The 22,762-nt window shown below is 41.2% G+C and overlaps 1 protein-coding gene across 5 annotated transcripts; it reads left to right on the top strand.

Annotated features, from left to right (window-relative positions):
* YPEL1 (yippee like 1) lies at positions 1-22,412 on the top strand. Of its 5 annotated transcripts, none has more exons than XM_041409999.1 (5): positions 1-472; positions 4,144-4,426; positions 15,464-15,507; positions 16,919-17,027; positions 17,987-22,412. In XM_041409999.1, exons 2-5 carry the CDS (start codon positions 4,310-4,312, stop codon positions 18,074-18,076), a joined length of 360 nt encoding a protein of 119 aa, XP_041265933.1. In that variant the 5' UTR covers positions 1-472; positions 4,144-4,309; the 3' UTR covers positions 18,077-22,412. The 5 variants fall into 5 exon arrangements, with proteins under 5 accessions (XP_041265933.1, XP_041265937.1, XP_041265935.1 ...); XM_041410003.1 differs by lacking the exon at positions 1-472 and adding an exon at positions 512-1,006; XM_041410001.1 differs by lacking the exon at positions 1-472 and adding an exon at positions 512-1,117.
* The last annotated feature ends 350 nt before the right edge of the window (positions 22,413-22,762 follow it).

The raw sequence follows: 22,762 nt of genomic DNA, 5'->3' as shown, positions 1-22,762 counted from the left end.
GGGGGGCGCGCGCGCGCGGGCGCGAGGGCGCGCGGTGATTGGCTGGCGGCAGCGGGGGGAGCGCGTTTAACGGCCGCTGCGCCCCCGGGCCGGGGCAAAGCAAAACAAAGGCGGCGGCGGCGGCGGGAGCGGGAGCCCGGGCGGAGCGCACGGCACGGGCACGGCACGATGCCTCGGCCGCCCCGCGGCCCTCAGCGCGGCACACGCGCGCCCGGCCCCCGTCTATGACCCTCCCCCCAGTCGGTGGCCGCCGCCGAGACGGTACCTTCGAGGCGAGGGAAGCCGTCGTGTCCCACCCCCCTCCCTTGATCCCCCCTCTTTGTTTTTCGGTGAAGGCCCGGCGCGGAGCTCTCGCTGCCCGCCGCGCAAGGACCGGGGGTCCCGCCTTCCCTCCTACCCGTGGCCCCTAAGGGAGAGGGGCTCGGGGGCTGCTCGGAGCCCGGGCTGGGAGCGGAGTCGGCGCGGCGCAGCGGTGAGTACCGAGCGGGTGAGAAGCGGCCCCTCTTCCCTGTGCTAGGATTTATTTTTTTGGAGAGGGGGAGTGCGGGATATGGGCGGAAGGTGGCTGCGAGAGGAGCCCCGTGCGCCCCGGCCGGGGGGGGCCGCCGTCTCCCGTGTGCGCGGGGCCGCCGAGGCAACTTTGCTGGCGGGAGGAGGCTCGGGCGCTATTTATAGCGCCTGGAAATGACGGCAGCGCTGTCTGCCCGCAGCCTTCTCGGTGCGGGGCGGGTGAGGGCGGTTTACATAATTGAGGGGGGGCGAAGCTGAGCTCTGCGCGCCGGGAGCCGGTGGGGTCCCCCCGCGCTCTCGCCCGCGCCGCGCGGGGCCGGGCGCCGTGGGTTTCTGCACGGAGCTGGCGGCCGGAGCAGCGCGGGGCCGTGTTCGGGTGGCCGCGCGGCCGTGCCGCTGGCCGGAGCGGGGCACGAGCCGCTGTCCTGCTGGAATCGCTGCGGGGGGGACAGAAAAGGCGACGGCGTCAGCGGCCGCGGCAGCTCCGTGCTCCGGGGTGAGAGAGGAAACGGCTTTAAAGGCGCACGGCCGGCGGCTCCCTCCCGCCGCGGGAGCGGGGTGTCAGCCGGTAACTTTCTCCGCGCTTATTTTCTCCTGTTATTTCCTGGTATGTAAAGGTGAAAGTGAGGCTCCTGTGGCTCAGTCTTTAACTTGGAGGTTTTACCCTGCTGGAGTAAGCTCACCGCAGGTTACTGACAGTGCGTGCACAGGCTGTGCCCGGCTTTTTGCAGCCGCTCAGAGACTCTTTGAGCTTATTTCACGTCGCTCCTTCCTTAGAGCCCCGCAGGAAGGACGGAGAGGCCGGTTCCCGCCCCAGCTCCGCCGTGTCCCGCGCGGGATCCCCACGCGCGGCGGGCAGCCGCCGCTTCCCCGGCGGCGCGGGGCCCGAGCGGGGCCGCCCCCCCGCCACGCTCATCGGGGTGTTTGTTTACACATCCGGGACCCGCGCGGGGCGGGGCCGCCCCGCCCCATTGGCCGCCCCGCGCGCCGCCCCGGTGACGTCACGGGCGGCGGGACGGGGCCGCGCTTCGCCCCCAGCCCGGGGACTGCGGGTTCGGGGCGGCCGCGCCGGGGCTGCCCCGGGAGGAGGGCGGGGATCGCCGTGCCCGCTCCTGCGGCCGGACAGCCCTGGGCGCTGCGCTGGTAGGTGCGAACACGGGTAGAGCTTCGGGAGACGCGCCTGTCTTTGCGCAGGACCAAAGCGCGGATCGTGCCGCGGCCGAAGAACGGGAGGGAAATAGCGGGTTCGGGTTTTTGCTCTGTTCTGTGCGGAATCGTGAGCAGGAGCCCGAGAGACTGCTCGGAACTGTGAGAGGGAAGTGATACTGTGTTTATTCACCATTGTTAGAGCGAGCTAGGAAATGGTTTGTTTTGAATTGTGCCTGTAAAGGCACAACAAGTCTGTGGTTCCTGTGGTGTGTATCGGAGTCGTCTTTTTGAAGAGAGCAATATCAAATACAGTTTTGTTAAATCGGCCTTGGAATTAATTTCTGTAGTTGAGGAGCCTGGTGCATTGAATCTGGAAGAGTCCAGATTGCCTTTGGAAGTGTTTAAAAACACTTCTGGGAATGCGTTGACGAAAAATACTTTCCTTTTACATTCCGGATCACAGAATTGCTAAGGTTAGAAAAGATCTCTGAGATCACTGAGCTCAACTATTAACCCAGGACTGCCAAGGGCACCACTAGGCCACATCCCCAAGTGCCACATTTACACCTACTGAACTAACGCAAGGATTGAACTCCTTTCAATTCCATTTCAATTACTGATGGAAAGGGTTTAATTTAAGCCAGAGGCAAAACATCTTAGCACGTGGTGCCTTTCATTCTGAAACCCTGTTTTGTTCTGGCTCTGTCAATTTCTGCTAACCTAAATGGGATCTGTATCTAGCATTGAGTTGAAACAGGGAATTTAACAGAAACCTCATGTTCTCAGATCACTTTTCTCGTATATCTTACTTCTAATAAATGTGGCTTCATATCTAACTGTTCTACAAGAGTGAACTGCTCTCTGCAAATAATGTAATTATTCTTCCTGTGCAGTTGTAATAAGTTATCTTGGGACACTACGTATATAATATTTGTTTCAATTACTATTAATATTTGAGGCCTGCTCTTCATGCCAAATGAATTAATATTTTGCATATGTAAATGTGTTCTTTATCAGGTGTTTTCCCAATCATTCTCAAGTGTAGATCCATGCTTTGGATGATAGCTTGTTCCCATTGCTGCTTTATTTTTTTGGATTGCCTGTGGTGTGTTACATGTCTCGTTTGTGGCTTATCTCTGCCTTTGCAATTCTTTGTGTAAGAAATTTTCTTCTAGCACGTCCTTCAGTAGTTTGAGTTTTCTTCTGGTTAGGATTAAAAAAAATCTAAACTGAAACTCCTTTAAGTTTTGCTGTGGTTGTCTCACGTGCTAGGCCTGCTGTACAGATTGCTTTCTCCAGGCTTCTTTTGAAGCAGTGACTGCTTCCTGTAAACAGAATTTAATGTATGTGGCTTTCACTATCTGCTCTAGCTGTGTTAACAGTATCCTACTGCTAGAAGAGTGGTTAGTGCTGCCCTGCACACAGTTTACAACTGTGACAAGTCATTTGCACGCTCTTAGCTGGATCAGCAAACTGTAAATTCTTTATATTGTCTCTCATTTCTGTTTGTGCTATTGACCTACTCAGGCAGTCACCTGACAGCTGATGACAGAAGTTGACTGTGCGGTGTTTGGAGCACTCATTAGCGTGGTGCATACACAGTCTGGGAGCTGCTGGCCTCTGACAGACAGGACATGTTATCAGTGTTTAGCATCTGTTTTGTTTCAGGCAAATGAGAAAGGTTTGCTTTCCAGCCCAGCAGAAGGCTCTGGCCTGCTCTGACATGTAAGGTCTCTGGAAGGCACTCTGAGGATTAAGGATGCAGTTGGGTGTTCTCTGTGCAGAATTTAGTTCAGTATCAGATTGTGGGTTTGGTAGCTTCCATTGAGGCTATTCTGGTACAGTGAGGAAGTACCTAATTAGCTTTGATCAGGACACCAGTCAAGAAGGCCTTTGCCTAAAGGCATAATTCTGCAGAGCTTCAAAGAGCAGACACGGATCCCTGAACACGGTGGCAGCGTCTTACTTGGTATTTGACTTAGAGCCAGATGTGATCCTGCAAGATTTTTGCTGAAAACTAAAGTGCAAATATATAAGATATATTGACTGTCGAACAGAAGAAGTCTTTTCCAAGGTTTCCAGTGCTTTCCTTGTTACTCGCTGTATTGGAACTGACCATTAGAACTTCAAAGACATTAACTTCCTCTCATTCTCTACCTTTTTAATGTGAATTTCTGCATGGATGTCTTAAAGAGTACACCTGGTATAATGTAGGAAGTGCTTGTGTTTCATGGAGAGCTGTTTGAGTCTCTTCCCTCATTAGAAGTGTGATGGAGTAGAAGCCATTAGTAGAACAGAACTGCTTTTTGCTGTGTTGAATGGAACTTGAACTGTGCAGTTCCTTAGAAAAAGGGGCCTGTAGTGCAGCCAGGCTCCAGTTATTTGCTCCAAATAATGCTTTGCTTTATGGCTGGACTTGTTGAGTAACAAGTTAACTCTGGTCTTGTTGTAAGCTGCTAATTGTTCTGCTCTTTTCACCTACAGGTTGTGACTGTTTCTCTTCTGTCATTTGTGTGGAAAGTGCCACACACACTCCAGAACAACAACGGCTTTTGCTTGCATATTCCAGTGTTTCTTTTGTCAGCGAGTTCAGCAAAGTTGTAATTCTTCAAGTGCCAGCCCTGAGCTGAGTGAGGAGCCACCAGCAGAGATGGTAAAAATGACAAAGTCAAAAACGTTCCAGGCTTACCTGCCAAACTGTCATCGAACCTACAGCTGCATCCACTGCAGAGCCCATCTCGCCAATCACGATGAATTGATCTCCAAGGCAAGTGGTTTCTTTAGAGACCTCATGAATTATTTCTTAACCAAAATGGTTGTCACTGTGACACCACTGCCAGTAGATAAGGGATGCAAATTGATACATACTTCAAAGTATCTTCCCTGGGTTCACTCTTGGGTCATACATGTTGTGTACTAAGAATTGGATGTATTCTGAAAACTTCTGAATGTGACATCAAGGTTGATCTAATATATTCCCCATGTTAACAACCTGTGTCTGCTGTCAGGTGGGTACTGTGAGCTGTTCAACCTGAAAAGTCTGCTAAGGAAAAATGTCAGAAGAAAGCAAGGATCTATGGGTAGGGAAATTATTTAGGTTATGGTTATTCCAGATAGAGATTCCTTTTGACTCTGTTGGACTGAAGATCACAAAACTGTATGTTTTCCAGGGTGTCCCACTTGTGTTATGGAATTTGTAAACACACTTTTGCTGTCTACCAGCTCCTAAGGAATATGATTAGCCAGCAATGTTCAAAATAGTTGCCCTGTCTGAGCTTAGAGAATAGGTGGAACCTTGAAACAGGCTAGGTCTGCCCTTCTTCCCTGTTGCTAGAAGAAGCCAAGACTTGTAAATATGTAGGAAAGCTTGAAGTTTGGGATAAATACTTGACAGACTGGTTTATTCTTTGCTTCAGACAAACTCCTGATTAAATTACTCTTTGTGTTGTCATGGAGAAAACACTTCAGTTGCTTTTCAAACTTTTTAATACAAAATGTTCTCTATATAACTGTTTTGTCAAATAAAGTTAGTTCTAAAGGGTTTGACACTAAAAGTTCTCTCTGTTGCTCCTGCCTGTTTGTGTGTTCAGCTGCTCTTCATTCTCTCTGTTGCTCCTGCCTGTTTGTGTGTTCAGCTGCACTCAGGTGGTGCTGCTCTTCTGTGCTGAAGAGATGGGTGGGCTTGAAAATGCTGCTACTTCTGAATTTAGGTTTTCTTTGGGTGAGGAGAAAGCATACCTGCTTGCTTATCCAAGGGCTATCAGGCATTATAATAGGTTTTCTACTTAGAATTTTTTCCTTTTACTTGAATTTTTTCATTTCCCATAATGATTTCAGAACTTGAGTATGAGGCCTTTTTGGCACCGCTGGATTCTAAATTACAGGCACTCAGAGTTTCATTATTCACTTCATGTTCTGGGCCAAAAAAAAATACTGGGAGAGAGGTTAATCTTTCCTGAACTTCAGGTTGTAGGTACTTACAAGAAGAAAGAAACTCTTTTTTGCTGTGTCTCTTAGCATGTATTAATTCATTGAGAAAATGCAATCCAAGCACATACTTAATAGGAAGCTCTTCTTTTTGTGGACTTAGATTTTTGCATGCCAACTAAGCTGCCACTGTTGCTACATGAGCCAGTTTTCTCCAAGGGCTTGGGAGCTTTGGTCAGCAGAATACTTCAAATATGTTGAGCAAATCATGTGCTCATTTTACAGCTTCATAAATAATTTCAAATGTTAAGAATCAAATTTTCAATTCAAAGAAAACATAGAGGACTCTTCAAAAATCTGTAGTAAATACAAAGACTTACTTTTAAGTAGTTTCTAATGGTGTTGGGAAGGGTGTTAGAGGTGGATTTTGCTTGATTTCTGGCTTCTTTAATTTTTGATGAAGATACTTTGCAAAAATATTTGTACTTGCAGGTTGACCATATACTTATTTGACAGCTGATTCATATTTTGTCAATTTAATATTTCTTAACCATATTTTATTGTCTAAATCTGTATGGTAAAAGAGAAATGCATTTAAATGTGTGGTATATTTGTGTATGCTTTTAAAATAAAGAGAACATTTGTCATCTATTGTACTTGTATTTGGGACATAGCTTTGGAAAACCCATCTTCCTTAGGCTGAAGCTGTACATGATCCCAACATGGGAGAAGTTCTTCTGATGGGAACAACTGCAAAGCAATAGATAGACTTGGATCATTAAAAATAAGTACAGCTGGCCCTGGAGAGCGTGGGGAGTGCAAATAAAATTTGATTTTTTTTTTCTGAACTTCTCTTGAAGTGCCTTCATTGAGGCACATTATATGCAATGAACTTAGGTTAGTGAGAGAGATAGTTTTTTGACATATCTAGAATCCTAGTTACTGTAACTTTTCAGATGCAGGGAAAAAAATGCCAAACAAACATAAACCATTCTTCTGTACCATCTAAAGTTAACAAAGAACAGTGTGATTCCTGGGCTGGTTTGGATTTATTGATGGAGTAGAGATAGACTGTTCAACCTGACTTCCCCCTGCTGCCTTACCTTGAAGGCCTAGTTCAAAGCCCAAGCTCTGTGTTACATTCTCTAAATACAGTTTTTGGTTGTAGATTCTCACTTTACTCCAAATGTTTCCTGTACCATCTCATGTCAGAACCCAGTGCCTCAGCTTCTCTGCAGCAGATAAAGGCAAACAGTATTTACTTAATGCCTGGCTGTAGCTGCTTGCTTTGGGGGCTGTTCCTCACCCCATCTTTTCTGTGTACATTTTCTTCCTCATGTGTGGTCAGGGAAAATGAACCAAAATGCATGGTGCACTTCTAATTAAGAGCAGCTCCAGCTGGCTTTCTAATGTGCTTTGAGGTATAAGAATTTATTATACCTGACACTTTAGTGGTGTTTGACTTGAAGATGAAAAGATAAAGCTATACTGTGAACAGAGTGGTGTTTCTCTTAAACGTTGGTCTGTCATGGAAAAGCAAAAAGTGCTGCATATTTCTGTCAATCATCCCTTTGATTCTGATCCTAAGAATCTCTGACTTCAATACAGGTTTTGCAATTCTGCTTTTGAGAACTGTTGATGCCAATTGTCTGACAAGGATGGCAGCATACACGAATCACCATTTCATTTCTGTTCTGTTTGAGCAGCAGGATCTCTTTCTTGCCCTGGAATGAATCACAAAACTCTCTTTTTCTTGTGCCCTTGCTGGTGATAAAATGGCAACCAAGAGTCTTGGCAATGGCTTAGAAATAAGAACACAGATTAATGAGACAGGACAAAAATGTGTTACCTGCTCAAGTGAATTCAGTTGTGGTTTTAGTTTTCTCTGCAGCTGTGAAAGGACTCTGTGTGTTGCCCAGTATTGAAATCAACATGATGTTAGTGGTTAGGACATACATTTCTAGAGGTTTTCACTCTGTAATAATCTTGTGTTTTCTGCACTTGGGGAGGAGCTTGGGGAAGGGGAGCGTGTGGGAAGAGGACTGGCTGAGATTAGGAGCCCCAAACTGGGAGCTCGTTGGCAGTAGGGATAATGACAAACATTATTCTGTACGGCTGGACGCATGCACACTTGTATGAACAGTTACCATAATGATTTATAACTCCCAGGTTATCTTGGGGTAACCATTGGTGTGAAGGATACCCAGTAAGAGAACTAATAAACTGTAGGTGACATTGAAGTAAGTTTGAGGTGGTGTCAGGTGCACCTTAGAGGTGACTGATTTGTGTTGCTAACAGGTCTGTGAGTGCTGGCTGTTCTCTTTCTTTGGTGAAGACTTCAGAGTCTGTCAGGATGTTAAAGTATTCTCTAAAATACTATGAGAAGGAATAAACCAATCATCACTACACTGGGCTATGCTCACAAGATGGAGAAGAACCTATGTTATTTTAAAATTTCTTTAAAGAGGCAAATATTTTTAGAATCATAGCCTACCATGACTGTAGGCACAGAAGAGAAGTGAACTATGAGCAAATAATCACAGCTGTTAATGAAGAGTAAGGCAAGGAGCTGATGCCATAGGAAGCACTTAGTGAATTTAAAATTGATATTTTGTGGATTTAAGATGTTGAAACAGCACATAAAAAGTGACCAAACAATACATGTTAATATTATTAATTTAAAAAATCCAAACATAATTTAATTTTTAGAGAACTTCTACAAGACTTCTTGAAGTACAGGGGAGGTTGCCACTTGTGTGGCCTAAATAAAATGTAATATATGTGCTGCTCTTGGAGCAATTCTGGACTAAGTTTTGTGGAAGGCCTGACTGAAGGAGCTTTCTTTTGATTTGTTATGTAATAGTAGGAAATGTGCAGTGATTATTAAGAGTAGTTAATTTTATAGGAGACAAATGTTACTTGAAGAGCATAAGTTCCAAAGCACTTGAGAGTAGTTTGTGCCTGCTAAGTTCCAATAATTGTTTAGAAATTCAAGTATGATCCAACAAATTACAAAAAAATACAAATACTTAATAGAATCTTGGAATCTATTGGATATACTACAAAGGATAATGTTTTGTTACTCAAGGTTGACCTGTTTGAAAGACTGTTGAAGCATCTCACAATGTGCCTTAATTCTGGGAATGGAGAGAATTTGGATTACTTTGTATAGATGTCTGTATAAATACTGTCACTTTCTTGTGTCTCATTCATTGCCAAGCATATCTGACCAGAGGGGAAAAAAGTCATGTGAAGTCACAGACAAGACTAGATGTGTCAATATTTTCACGAATGAGTTCTGCATAAAGGTATATACATATATAGATGTAAGTGTCATTGACTGCACTGGGAAATCCTGCACCTTGTGAGTGAAAGAATGGTCTTGATGGTTCAGTTTAGTTCTCCAAGGCATTCAGTGTGATTGCTCTTCTGTTATTGATGAGAAGGAAGAGTCTTAAGCCTAAATAGAGGCTAAAACATTTTTAGCCTTCTTTAGCAATCTGTGGTTTTGTCCTCCACTGTTTAACTGATGAGATCAAGAGGAATTTTTTAAAGGGTTTATTGTCTTTAAGTAAATATGCTGTACTTAGTTTGGTTCAATTTGTAATCCTCCTTTGCTTATGATATAATGAGTATTTAGAAAGATAGATGGGTCTGTTTTATGTATGTTTGATGGCTGTTTTGGTTCCCTCACTAATTTCATAAATATTCTGGTGATAATTTTTTCTCCAAGAAGCTTCTAGGTTTTTGGGTTAATTTTTTCTTCTGGGGGAAGAACCTAGTTTTTGAAAGAGAAGCCATCTTTGGAAAACATCCAAGAATAGATTTGAAGGCTTAAAGGAGTTGGAAAGTGCAAGGGAAGTGTTGTACTCTGTGTATTTTGACATAATTATTTCTGAAATCCATTCAAGAAGCTACATAGGTCAAGATAACTTGTCCTGCATGACAGAGTCTTCACTTTGGGGAAATACAATTTGCCAGGTTTGCAGGCATGCAGTTTTTTTGGGTAGAATTTTTTAAGGCTCTTCTCTACGTACTGAACTTTGTAACTTGCTTTATCAAATTCAATAAATACTTGAATGGCAATAAACTTTAAAAATAAATTAGTATTTATCATGGAGTCTTCTAGAAGTTGCCTAGGAAGCAGCTGGGCAGCAGCATCTCTGGTGGTCTGCATTATTAAGGAGTTGGATGTGAGGGATACACCAAGTGGAACAAATGTGGGGGTTTTCCCCTGATAATTTTTTTTGTCTTTACCTTATGTTGAATTCAGTTTCTGAATTTATGTTGCAAGTCTTGAAGTGAGAGGATATCCTTACACTCCCTGATGCATCTTGCTGAGGAGATAATTTCACAAATCAGAGCACTTGTGTTTCTGGTTTACTTTAAGAATGCTGTCCCTAACAAGTACAATTTTCTGTATTTCCCAAATTTTCTTATTTGTCCAGAGGACTGATTCAGCTTGACCTGTCTTAGCTTGTAAAGGGAACTCCGGCAGATGAAAGGAAATTAAACCAGATGAAAACCTATGGACTTCTTTGATTTTCCTTCTTTAATATTTTATTTCTGTGTTTAGAGTAGCTTGCAGACACTGGTAATGCCCCTGTGGCTTGCTCAGAACAAGGCCTGCCTTGTCCCTAGTCCAGGCTAAGATGGCAATTCCCCTGAATATTTGCTGCAGAGCATGATCTCTAGCCATGCAATCTAATCCCATCTCTGGGGAATAACTGATGGCATAAGCTTTTCAGTAGCACCCCTTCCCCCACCATGCCTTCAGCTGTGCCTTAGGGCAGTAAATACATGTTCTGCTTGACTGATGTTTCCTTTCCTCCTGGGTAAAAGAGCTACTCCTGGTGTTAGAGGTTAGGGTGGGTTTAACTTACAAGCATAGATCATACCTAATTCTGCATGTGTGTGCAAGTGAAACCCGTATAAAGCTTCTTTGCTACATCATGTATCAGTGGCAGAGGTCTGGCAGATGACTCGCAGGGATCCTCCTTCCAAACTGTTCTTGCAGGTGACTTCACTGCAGTTTGTACACAGCACAGTTGGACATTATTGCTGATACTTTTAGATGTTCTGGATACTTTCCAGAAAGTTGTGCTGAAACAAGAAATCATGATAGATCTTACACTTCCCTCTGTATAAATGGGTAGCTGGTCAAAGATACGGATTTTCTGCGGAATAATTTAACTCATCAATCAATACAGTATTACTAATTGAGGACCATGAAAAAGCAGCCTTGTAGCAAGTTTAAAGTTCAACTGCAGCTATTAGTGGAACTGATAAATTGTCCAGCTTCTAAGTGAAAATCCTGGTTGCTGTGAGTCATTACTGATGAGAGTTGATCACACTTGCCACCTTCTTCTAATTCCTCTCTACTGGGTAAGACATATTTAAGACTCCGTTTGAATAGAATGTTCTGCTTTAGTTTTGATTTATGTATAGTGCTTGTGATCTTGGGAGTGCTGAACAAATGTTGCACAGTTAAAGTTTGTGTTTGCATAGGTGATGTTTATTCTACTGAAAGTGGTTTGTCTGGAGACTGGTTTGAACAGTTGTGCCTGTTAGTCCTTGACACTGCCATTTAAAGTACTTTTTTTCATTTTCTTGAAGGAGATGACACACAAGGTGTTCAACCTGTCAGTCCCTTAAAATTTGTATCAGTATAACTGCATCATACAGTGCAGAGTGTGAGAAACCTAGTGCTGGTAAAAACAAATGTTCAATATTAATTTTTTTCTGGTTATGCAAAATATTCTGTTTATAGCCAAGTTACAACTTAGCAAGCAGCTCAAGCACCAAACTGAGTTGTCCTCTTTCCATCTGTAGCAGTAGGATGCATCAGAAAGTAGAACTCTGATAATAAATCTTTCTTACACCATTAAGATAATGCATCTGTGACAGATCTATACCTTTTTGTGGTGTTTGAATACAGTTTTGGGGAAAGAAAGTATCAGTTGTTCGTGTGAATAAGAAACTGAATGCCAAGCGCTGACAAGAGATTGGTAATAATAATTAAAAGGCATGGGAATTTAAAAGTGGATGTCCTTGCAGTGCTTTTATTGCAGTCAGTGTATAGGAGTTCTGCATGGCTGGGTTGCACACCGTTCAGTGCTCAGTGGAACACAGATGATGTGGTTGGGCACTGGTTTTAAAGGGAAGCCTGAGCTGCCTGGACCCACGTTCTGTGTTCCAGAATGCAGTTACACAAGTTGCTGCAGGTTCCTGTCGAGTTACCTGAGTGATGTAAACATGGAGGAACTTGCTCTTTGCAGCTGGGCAAGGAAACAAGTGTTCTGTGGCATGTAAATACAATCCTCAGCCTCTAAACACGAGTGTGGGTAAGAAAAGATGGTATCAGTCATACTCTGGGAATGGAAAGCAAGGCTGGAATGGAGGAGCTTTCCACAGTGAGAGGTTTGTGAACACACTTTCTTTCTAAAATCACTGTCACAGGAAAAGATTCTGTGTTGCTTCTCCCTCCACTCTACCTTGATAAACCTAAAAATTAGAAGGTAATGGCCATTTCTGAGGGAGCAACAAAGCAAAAGTATATCTAGGGCAACAAAGCAAAGGGTGCAAGAAAAGTCAAGTCATCTTTAAAAACATATTAGGAAAAGAAAAACAACTACAGCAGTGCTTTCCAGCCGGTGGTTTGTATTTCATTTGGCTTGAATTTTTTTTCAGCTTATGAAACAGGAGAGGGGAATAGCTGCTTTTTGTGCTATTCCTGGCATCCTGTTACTGCCCTCTGCTTAATTTTGAAAAATGCAGGGTCAAAGGAGAGCTTTTATTAGGTGATACTAAGTCAAGACTAAACATAAACTTGGCAGAAATAATTGCATAAGATCATCCAGAAGATCTCCTGACTCTTGTTTTTTTTTCTGGAGTCTTTTTATTTCTTCCCCAGCCTGCTGGGGAACTTCAGGTATGGCATATAAGTAGTTTAAAAATTGTTGTATAGGACCAGACAAAAAAACCCCAACCGATCATATTAATTTATATGTGATTGGTGTGTGTAATTACTTACAAATAGAGAAACTAGCACATGATAATAAAGAGTATTTCTTGGTGCTGTTTGAAAAAGGATTTGTGAATTCTAATTTGCAACATGGAAGTTTTAGAGCAAGGGGAAACGGCTGCAACTTCTTTAATTTTAAGACTTTTTACAGTAGTTTAACCAAAAATCATGGTCATCATGGCTTTGGAAGTTCTTTTTAATAATTTCAAGTATATGAAACAAGGGAGTTCTAGTTTTACATTTACTTCTTACTGAATAAGAGAATTTTGGAAGTGTTTACTTTTTCTTAAAGTTTGCAGTTGCACATCTGTAGTTTTCTCTAGATTAATGTGTTGTTTACCCAGGCTAGTTACTCATTTGTTAATGGGAATTTTTTAGGAGTCTATATCTGAAGAGATTTTGTTTTCACCTGCAGTAAGCATTCTCTATTTGTTACTGGCTCTAGTCTAGAGAGTCCTGGTTATTCTGTAGGAACTGCAGAGTGTAGGTCTGCACTGCTCTGCCAGTTTTGTGATGTGTGTTTAAGTATCTCAGGAGAACTGAACTAGTGGTGGGGTTTTTGTTTGTTTGTTTTAAAGGCAGCTGTAGGGATGTATTACTTTCTGACAGAGCTGTTCAGACTGTTCTCAACGAAGTCTCCCCTTTTCAGGGTCAGTCCTGCCTGAAGTTTCAGCTTTCACTGTCCTGCACAGCCTATCTGGTTTTCCTTGCCTGGTGAAAAACAAGACTTGTAGTTCTGGCTGGTGGAGACAGTGCTTTTTCTTTTGTCTTTGCTAAAGGCAGAACCTCCTTAGAATCACTGAGGTTGGAAAAGACCTGTAAGGTCATAAAGTCCAACCACAAACCCAACAGTGACAAGTCTACCACTAAACCGTGTCCCAAGTGCCATGTCTGTGTCTATGGTGACTTCACCACTGTCCTGGGTAGTCTGTTCCAATGCTTGACAACCCTTTTGGTGAAGAAATGTTTCCTGGTACCCAACCTAAACCTCCCCTGCTGTGACCTGAGGCCATTTCCTCTGGTCTTGTCACTTGTTAGGTGGGAGAGGAGACTGACCCCACCTTGCTACAACCTCCCTTCAAGTAGTTGTGGTGAACAGTAATATGTTCTCTCAATACCTCTTTTACATGGTTGCTAAAATAATAAAATATTAGTGCTATTAACTGTTAGGTAGAATTTTTCATATTAGAGATTTTACAAGTATGTATGGGCTGTATGTAACTACTCTGGCACTACTGGTACCTGGAGTAGTCCAGGGATTTCTTTAAACATTCTCTATTGCAGTATAATCTTGTCAGTGTTGATCAAAAAGGGTTAATTTATATGCATTTTCCTTTTACAAGGTGGGGGGATTTTTTTGCACACTATTCTGAGTAATTAAAAGACAACAATTACTGCTGTTGTGTTGCTAGTTGGTAAAGTGGCAAAATACCTATTTTAGTGTCAAATGACTTGTAATTATATAACTAAATACATGTCAGTAGAAGAATCCATTGCAGAAAGGACTTTCTGCCTATGATTTCATGCTTGGTATTACTAAAACCACGCTAAAGTATTCAGGTTGATATTTTCCTTCTAAAGACCTTCCATGTTGATCTAATGCAGGCTTCTGAAAATTGGTCTGTGATATTCAATACTAGAACCACAGGGATTCTTAAAAACAATTGTACTTTCTCTGCATCATGGATAAAGTAGTTAATTTTCTTTGAAAGTAGGTTAGAGAATGGAAAGGCTCAAAGAAAAAAGAAATTAAGACAGTTTACAGATTTTGTTTTAAATTGAGTACAGTATGGAAGAGAGAAGAAAGGAAAACTCAGTTCCAGTGTGATCCTGTTTGGAGAGGAAAAAATGGCTGTGTCTAAATTACCAAGTAATTCACTGCAGAAGGAGCCAGATGAAAGCAGTGGTGTGCCTGACACAGGTTTGGAATGTTTTACCTGTGGCTGGCTCTGTTTGCTCACAAGTTCTCCCAGGATGTCTGCAGCTCACATCCTGAGCACAGGTTCAGCTCTGTGTCTGCATTAACATTGCTGAGTGCGTGGAAGAACTGCTGGTTTAGTTGGTTCAGGAGGATCAAGGGTGCAGTTCCCAGGCACTGAAACTGCTGCACAAGCCAAACCAGCCCTCAGTAAGTGTGGCTGATTAGGGGTTTTAATTCAAAACTGTGCTACTGCTCTGAACTAAAACATTAATTTAGAACCAGCCAAGAAAGTCTAAGTGCTATTGTTTGTCCATCATTTATCAGGAATGTGAGAGATTGGAAAGCATATGCCTGTGGTCAGGCTTTTAATGGTAACAGTTGTCTTACTAAAATGAAGCTGAGTTTATCTGTGAATTTTAAACTGATCAGATGCATTTCCTGAGTACAGTATGCTGGTTTTATGCTTGGTCCAGAATTTAATTGCTCCTATATCAAATAATGCAATTAAATTGAAATAAATAATCTTTTGGCTGCAGCAGGGGAAGACAGAGGAGATGGGAGTAATTCCCTTTGAGTTAAAAGCAGATTATTTCAATTAGCATGAAGGATGTCTAGGAAAATGAGTATTGATATCTTCCAGAGGGGTAGGAAAAAACTATGTTTTGCTTGCATTATGGATGTTGAATTTTGAGCAATAACACTTGACAAAGTAAAATAAAGTCATTATTAAAAATCTAATGTAGATGAAAACTTGTTTGACCAGAGTTTCCTATAAAGAACTAGTATAAAGTAATTAATCTGAAATAGTTTATATCTGTGGTATCATTGTATGTTTACTTACCCTTCTGGAACTATTTTTTTTTTGTTTGGTGGGGATTGTGTTTTTAACATGTGCAATTTCTTCTTCTTTTTTTTTTTTTTTTTTAATGCAGTCCTTCCAGGGAAGCCAGGGACGAGCCTACCTCTTCAATTCTGTGTAAGTATGTGGTTATGGTTCTGCACACCACCTGCAGAGTGTAACTTTGTGCTTCCCAAAGGGAAAACAGTTGGAATTAACATAGCTGCACTTTGCACTCTTCTTTTTAATGCCGGCTTTACTCTCCAGCAATAGTTATTAAAGAGCTGCTGGGCTGATTCTGAAGCATTCCGTTGCACATATACTAGTTTATCTTATGCTTTAAGTAATTCTGCTAAGAGCTGAAGGATTAGGAGTGTGTGTTAACGTGAAATTCCTTTTGTCAATGTAATGGTAGCTGTCTCGAGAGGAGCTGCCATTCTGAGATACTCCAGAAGTCACAAGATATTGAGTGACTGTAAATTTTCTTTAGACAACTCCGCTGTGGTCTAAAGAACTTCCCAGTCTGACAGTTGGATACATTTACAGGTTAATGTTTCAGTAAACTTGGTACATCTTTAATGACCTTGAATATTGCAAATGTGCTAGAGGCAAGAGGTCTCTGTGATCTTATCAAGCCTAGTATTTGCAATCTTAGGCATGTCCTTCCCTTGATAGGAGGCTCTTTGCATTTGTTAATGGGTGTATTTTAATTTTTTTACCTGCAGGATTGCATTTTAGTCTTAATTTTTCAGCAGTTTTTTGTGTTGCAGCATTTTGAAAAAGATACAGTTGAGTGTCCTGGTCTATTTTTGACCAGGATAATGGAACTGTAACTGCAAAGGATTTGATTGCAGATCCTTGAAATTCTTTTAATATGTAGTCCTTCAGTGGTGAGTTGGGATTTCTGCTATAATTCCAATAGGAAGAATCTGGTACTACAGCAGCAAAAATGGCAAAAATTTTGCTCATATTTAAAACTGTCTAAAAACTTGGTTTAGTCTTGCCTCATGTTTTCTGCATAGACTCATTTGTGGAAAAACTGGCTTGATGCAGTACTTCAAGGGATGTTTTGTTTTGAAATTGCTGTTTGTTCATCAGAGCTTAGTCTGCTGACCAGTAGCAAAGAAATATTTATGAGGCTTTTTTCTTGCTGCTATTTTGGAGCTGGTTCTAAATTCAGCTGTTGGTGCTGATTCACTGGTACAGACTTCCATTAGAGAGGTCTCAAATAGTTTTTGAAGTAAAGCCTGAAACTGTAGAAGTGTCCAGTTACTGTGTAGTGTTCTGTTCTCTGGAAGTTTAACTATTTAGCTTTTCTTTGTTGCTGGCAGTGAGTATCACCAACAGTGACACCACAGCCACTTAAAAACAAAAAACAAACCCCTTTTTTCTTTCTGTCCTTCTGCTCAGTGTAACAGAGGAAGTTACTTTTGCAGCATTGAATAACTTAGGCATTTTTAAACTACTTTTTGTCTGCAGAAGAAAAGCTGGGGAACAGTAAGAAAAGCAACACACTCATCTCTTAACATAATTTCTCCCCTTTTTTCAGGGTAAATGTGGGCTGTGGTCCAGCAGAGGAGAGAGTTCTTCTGACAGGTTTACATGCTGTAGCAGATATCTATTGTGAAAACTGTAAAACCACTCTTGGATGGAAATATGTAAGTAATATATTTAAATCCTCAATAAATATTTGCATGTTGAAGCACAGATGTTTGAGTAGCCATTGAGTAGCACCTTTGCTGATGGTTTATGTGAGTTAGCTCTGGTGCTTTTGTGTACTTCAGGCTCTAATGTAGTCTTGCTTCCTTGCATCTGCAAAAATGTTGCAGCAGATAATAATTTTATTCTGGACTGCAAATCAAGCATGAGCTATATGTGCTATTACAGCTGCCTAAGATTTCTGTATTTGATAATCTTTTTGCAAGACTCTCAAGCACATGTGCACTAAACCAGGTGGGAGAAATTGTCAAAGTGAGTCTGTAGTGTCATGGACTGCAAAAGTTGGTGATACAGCAAAAATATTACTTACAATAAGCAGTACTGAGCATACTACTCTGTTTGCAAATAGTGTGGACTCAGTTCTGTTGTTTGAAAAATTACCTGTGCACTTGCAGCTGTGTTGCAAGTTTGAGGTTTTGAAAATCTTGGATTCTGGGTAGGATTTTCACTGATTCAGTATAGTTTCAGATCATAGAAGTTGTCCTAATGCATTTCCTGTCATAATGAATATAAAGAAGAGCTTTTGAAGAGGTCTGCATTCCCTATTTTCATTACTTCTGGGAATAAATAAATAACATATAACATTCCACTTCCTAACCTTCATTTTCAAAAGCATTAAAATTCCCCAAGCAGAGAGAGAACATGATCAGTTCTACAGCAAGGTCTGTGCAGTAGATCTGCTGATTCCACTTAGGAGAAATTTGCTTCTGTTTCCTTCTCAGTGCTTTTCAACCTCTCTTTTTTTCCCTCCTTCCCCTTACTCGGTATAACCAATATAGGTTGTTAACTGTAATGGCTCCTGGTTTGTATTTTTATTGTAAGTTTGATGTTTAAAACACTTAATTTCCTGAACTTAATTCAGTGTTGTCTTGATTTTTTGGTTTTTTTTCCTTTTCAGGAACATGCTTTTGAGAGCAGTCAGAAATACAAAGAAGGAAAATTTATCATTGAACTTGCCCACATGATAAAAGACAATGGCTGGGAGTGAACCACAACCTTTTTCCTTCTGTTTGGACTATATTCTGTGGAACAGGCTTTACAAAGACTAATGCAAAGTAAAGGAAGAGCTTGGCTAGAGTGGCCCTGAGAATATCACTGAACTCTGAAACCTCACAAATGAGTAGTGTAGTGTAAGTGGCTATTTCAGGCCATGTTTGCCTTTTCTCCTTGTGTAAGTTCCCTCTTTTTGTACGTGTATTATTGTGTGAACAGTTGTTTTGGAACATTTTGGATGACCTTTTTCTAAACTCTCTCAGACTAGAGAAACAGTTCACTAATTGAAAACGGATTTTACTGGTTAGCATCTCTCTCTGACCTATGCCTTTAATGCTACTTCTGCTGTGCATGCTTCTTGCCTAAACACCTACACTCCAGTCCTGTAGAAGTTCTGTCCCTGAGCAGTCTGAAAGAATGTATGGGATGGGGTGCTTTTTTATATGTAGCAATTTCTGATGTGTTTGGCAGTGAAGAGGATGCAGTATTGTAGTTATTAATTTCTTTTTTCAAATTGAGTGTACCACAACCTATGTACATCTTGTAGGTGAATTGGTTAAAGGTACAGTGCTCACTTCAAAAAGATTACAATTGCACTGACTGAAGTTAGCAGGTCTCAAGCTGTTTGGAAAAGTTATGCCAGAGGCTTGGTATCTTAATAAAATAACATGGAAAGATTTTAAATCAATAATGCTATAGAATATGTTCCTTTAAGACCAACATATTCCCTAAGGAGTTTGCTGGATAAAAAATTTATAAAACTATAGCTTGCAAGATTAAAAAGACAGAAAAATATATGCATCTTCTATTTTGAAAAAAAAAATTAGTTGGTATATTAGGAAAAAACAAAGTTTTGGTACTGTACCTTTGCCAGTAACAGGGACTTGTGCATCAGTAAAGTTTTATGGCTGGTTCCATGTAACTGTATAGTCCTAATGCACTGGACAAAGAGGTTGATGTCAAGGAAACTTGTTGAAGTCTTCTGCTTCTGCTACATTTGAACAAAAATATTTATTTTTGTGAGAAATGGCCAGAGCCTATGACATGAAAATTAATATAGTACCTGTAGGAAAAGGAAGAGTAATAAGAGGCAAGGGAAGTTTGACTTGTTTTTTCATAAAATAAAATAGTAAGATAGTTTTTAAATTTGGGGGTGGGGAAAGGGTTTCCCGGTTTGCTGGCTAAATCATCCCCAGGTATCTTTTTATAATAAAAATTTATATGAAACTCACCTTCTCTTTTGTTCTCATGCTGTTTCTTTAATGGAATCAGTTAATGAGAGAAACTTCTGGAAAGTATATGCACAATATGAGCTGTTGGTATCTGTGTATGCAAACTGAGCAACTGTGAAAGAAACGCTCTACATAAATTTGCTAACTTAATTTTCAAATTAAATAGTCTCTACAGACTTTTTGTATGTTAATCTTTTTACTGCTTGAGGACAAACTGTTTGGAAAAAAACCCTTTAACACTACATAAGTCCTATAACCGAACAATACAGAAGCCTTGCAATATGAAATCCCTTTCTCTCAATAACAATTCTAATATGGCACCTGTGAAATTAATCACAGGTGCTGCTGCTGCTGTTCTGTTTTTGGGAATCTCTCATAGGCTTTCTGAACTCTGCTGCACTTTAGAAATTGTCAGACATGAAAAATTATGCCAATGGGTAGGGGCAATACAAATCTTTAAAACCAGCTTTCCAGTGTTTTTGTGGGAAGGAGTGAGAGGAGCATTCTCCCAGGTGTACACATTCTCTGTGATGCAGGCTGGCTAAACTGCCTGCCAGATGTTGTCATGATTGATACCCATGAATTAAAAATGTAAGAATTGGGGAAGTAGTTCAAGGTGTTGGGTTTCAGTCCAGAGGCCTGAGGTGGTACAGTTACATTCAACCTGGATTTTGTGGCTTGCACATTGCTACTTCGTGTTCACATCAGGTCTCATTTTTAACAATGCCATTGATGCAAGATGGGCTTGGATGTTGCCTGTCTCGTGCTCTTTTTGACCTGGAATTCTTGGGATTTTTTTTTCCACCATTGCCATGTATGTTGCCAACAAGGAAGGCACTAAAACTTCTATCAGCAAAAAGTTTGTGTTGGCTTCTAAGTCCTGTTGCAATGTTGATACTTGTGAACAGCTTGTGTGAGGTTTGTGTATCTTTGGGCTTTTCTTATTTCCTGGCTGCAGACTTGCTGAAGCAGTACACTGGACTGAAGGCAAAAGTAATGGCTGCTTTTCCAGAGAGAGCTGAAATTAAAGAAAATATGTAAAGTATTAAAGATTTTTCTCTCCAAAATTGGGGGTTTGGCTAGCTCTTGTTAGCAAGCTAATGCTGTCTGTAACACAGTCTTATTCTTAGAAATTCAACCTCTTTCTTCAGTGCATTATTTATATTTCAAACTGGACATTTTCACCAAAACCTTAATTAACTTTGATGCCAAAGGTTGGGACTTCAAGTGCTTAGCACACAGAGCTTCAGACTACTGGCATAAAGAGTTAATGACCTATATGTGCTGTTTATGGCTTTTAAGAGAACCAAACAAAGCAATATTCTTTTTGGTCTTTTATTAAGAGTGGATACTTAGAAGGAGTAAAGAGTAGAACTAGCACAGAATCACTATGTTATGCTGCCATGTAACAATTCTTGAGGCTTATTCTTTTGAGGGAATATGTGAATTTTCTTCCCATGCTGTTTGGCAGCATCAATGGTTATTTTCTCCCCTCATAAAGATACAGAGAATTCTTGTTATTGGTTTTGGTGAAAGTTGAATCCAGATAGCAATGACTGCTGGCTGATGTGAAGGGGTCAGTCTGGTCACTGAACCCTCCAGCAGTCATTTGAAAGAAAAATAAACTTACTTGAAAAAAAATTTTACTAAAGCATTTTCCCTCTAACCAATTTTTGTAATATATTAAAGATTATATTTAAAGTTTGTATGTGTTTGCTCTGGGCAAGTTTACTTCCCCTCCAACTTGAGCACTTTTGTTACTTGTACTGGTTATTTTTGGTCTTAACATTTATTTTGTATTTTGTTTTTTATAAATTGTAACAAAAAGCTTTTGTGAACCTTTGTTTCTTGCTGGCTCTTTCTTGGACCAAATGAACTGACTATGAGCTGGCTTAGAAGAAATGTTCATTGGGATGCATAGGAATTTGCTAGCAAAAATGTACATGTATTGAAAGTTTTTTTCACTGAACCTCTAAAGCGCCATGCCTGTCCTAAAGTAATTAATCATAATTTGGTGTGACTTTAGTAATCTGACCACACATTCTCTGTCTAGGTCCAAAATAATGGTTGTAACAATGGTTTTCCAGGACTGAGTCTGCCTCCAAACCCTAGAGTTTTTCTTTGGCTGGTTATTTTAAGTACTTTTTTGATTACTAAAAGGCAGTGCTGCCATGTATAAAAATCCTGTCACATTGCAAACTTGCTGTGAAATCAGCTGCAGAATTTGGTGAGGGATTGCTCAGCCTAACCACTCCTGCTGTATGCTTTTAGTGGCCTGGTAATCTTATCTGCCAGTAAAAAGGGCCAGGATCTGAATTTCCCTTGTTGGTTGTAAGCTGTACAATGGCAAACTGTGTGAAGGAAGATTGTTATGGCTCCATCGTAATGTCCCAGTAGCGAGGCCCAGCAGAGTGACCAGTGTGGGTGGTGTGCCTTTGTGCTTGCAGTCCTTGGGAGAGGAGAGGGAATATGGGTTATGACATTTCTTTGAGTAAAAAACTGGCCTCAGAGGTTCTGACCGAGTCCCCACTGGACCCATAACCAAAGGTCATCTGTATTTCCTGCTGGTGGATCAGTGCAAGAGTTCCCCAAGGCTGGGTGCCAGGGTTGGTGGCCATGCACTTCCCTCCAAGCCGCTCGTAGGGCTCCTCATGCCCACTCATCTCAGCAGCCAGATTGCAGCAGCAGTGACCTCCAGACTCACAGACCAAACTTCACTCATCTCCAGCCTTGGATATTGGCCATGAGAGGAAGAAGCTGTCAAATTATTGTTAAACTTCTTGGACACTTTATTGGACTTCACTGAGACTCATGTTAAGCCAACCAGCAGTATAAACACTTACTGGAAAAGGAACAGATGCTTCAGAGGTTTCTTTTAAAAGGACTGTTACAAGTGGTTTAAGGTCTAAAGCATGAGTCATAAATGGCAGTTGAGTTGTGCCTCATTGTTTCTTAAACTCTTTAAAAACGCTTTCTTTTACAGGTGACATGGCTGTGTTGCTGTTTTGTCCTTGCAATACTGTACATCATTTGTTGTTTCACTATACTGTATCTATTCAAGGTATCACAATAAAAGCTTTCAATTGTTTTGTTGGGTTACCTGTTGGTTCTGTGCTATCTTTTCTTGCTAATTGAGTTATCAGGCTTTATCCTCTGGTATGGCCAGAGAGAGAAGACAGTGCTCTTAGTTCCTCTTAAAAACTTACAAATGGGTTCAATCTGATTTTTATGTGTTTTTAGGACTGCCACAAAACATTTGAAGTTTTTCCTTTCAGAAATCTTTCCAAAACACAGAAATTTGTGTTGCTACTCTTAGGGCTTTTGCCTATTTTAAGCCAATTGTGGGACCTCTGCATAGTGAGAGTCAGTCTGGACAACCCCTGAAATGAATCCTGAGAGGAACTGAAGTGTGGGTGTGCTTTTTGTTGTGTCAGTCGATCAGCTGTACA

Source organism: Onychostruthus taczanowskii, unplaced genomic scaffold, assembly GCF_017590055.1.
Source record: "Onychostruthus taczanowskii isolate IOZ18803 unplaced genomic scaffold, ASM1759005v1 scaffold32, whole genome shotgun sequence".
Lineage (NCBI taxonomy): Eukaryota > Metazoa > Chordata > Aves > Passeriformes > Passeridae > Onychostruthus > Onychostruthus taczanowskii.
The sequence above is the reverse complement of the archived record's forward strand: the minus strand, read 5'-3'. Positions and strand labels throughout refer to the sequence as shown.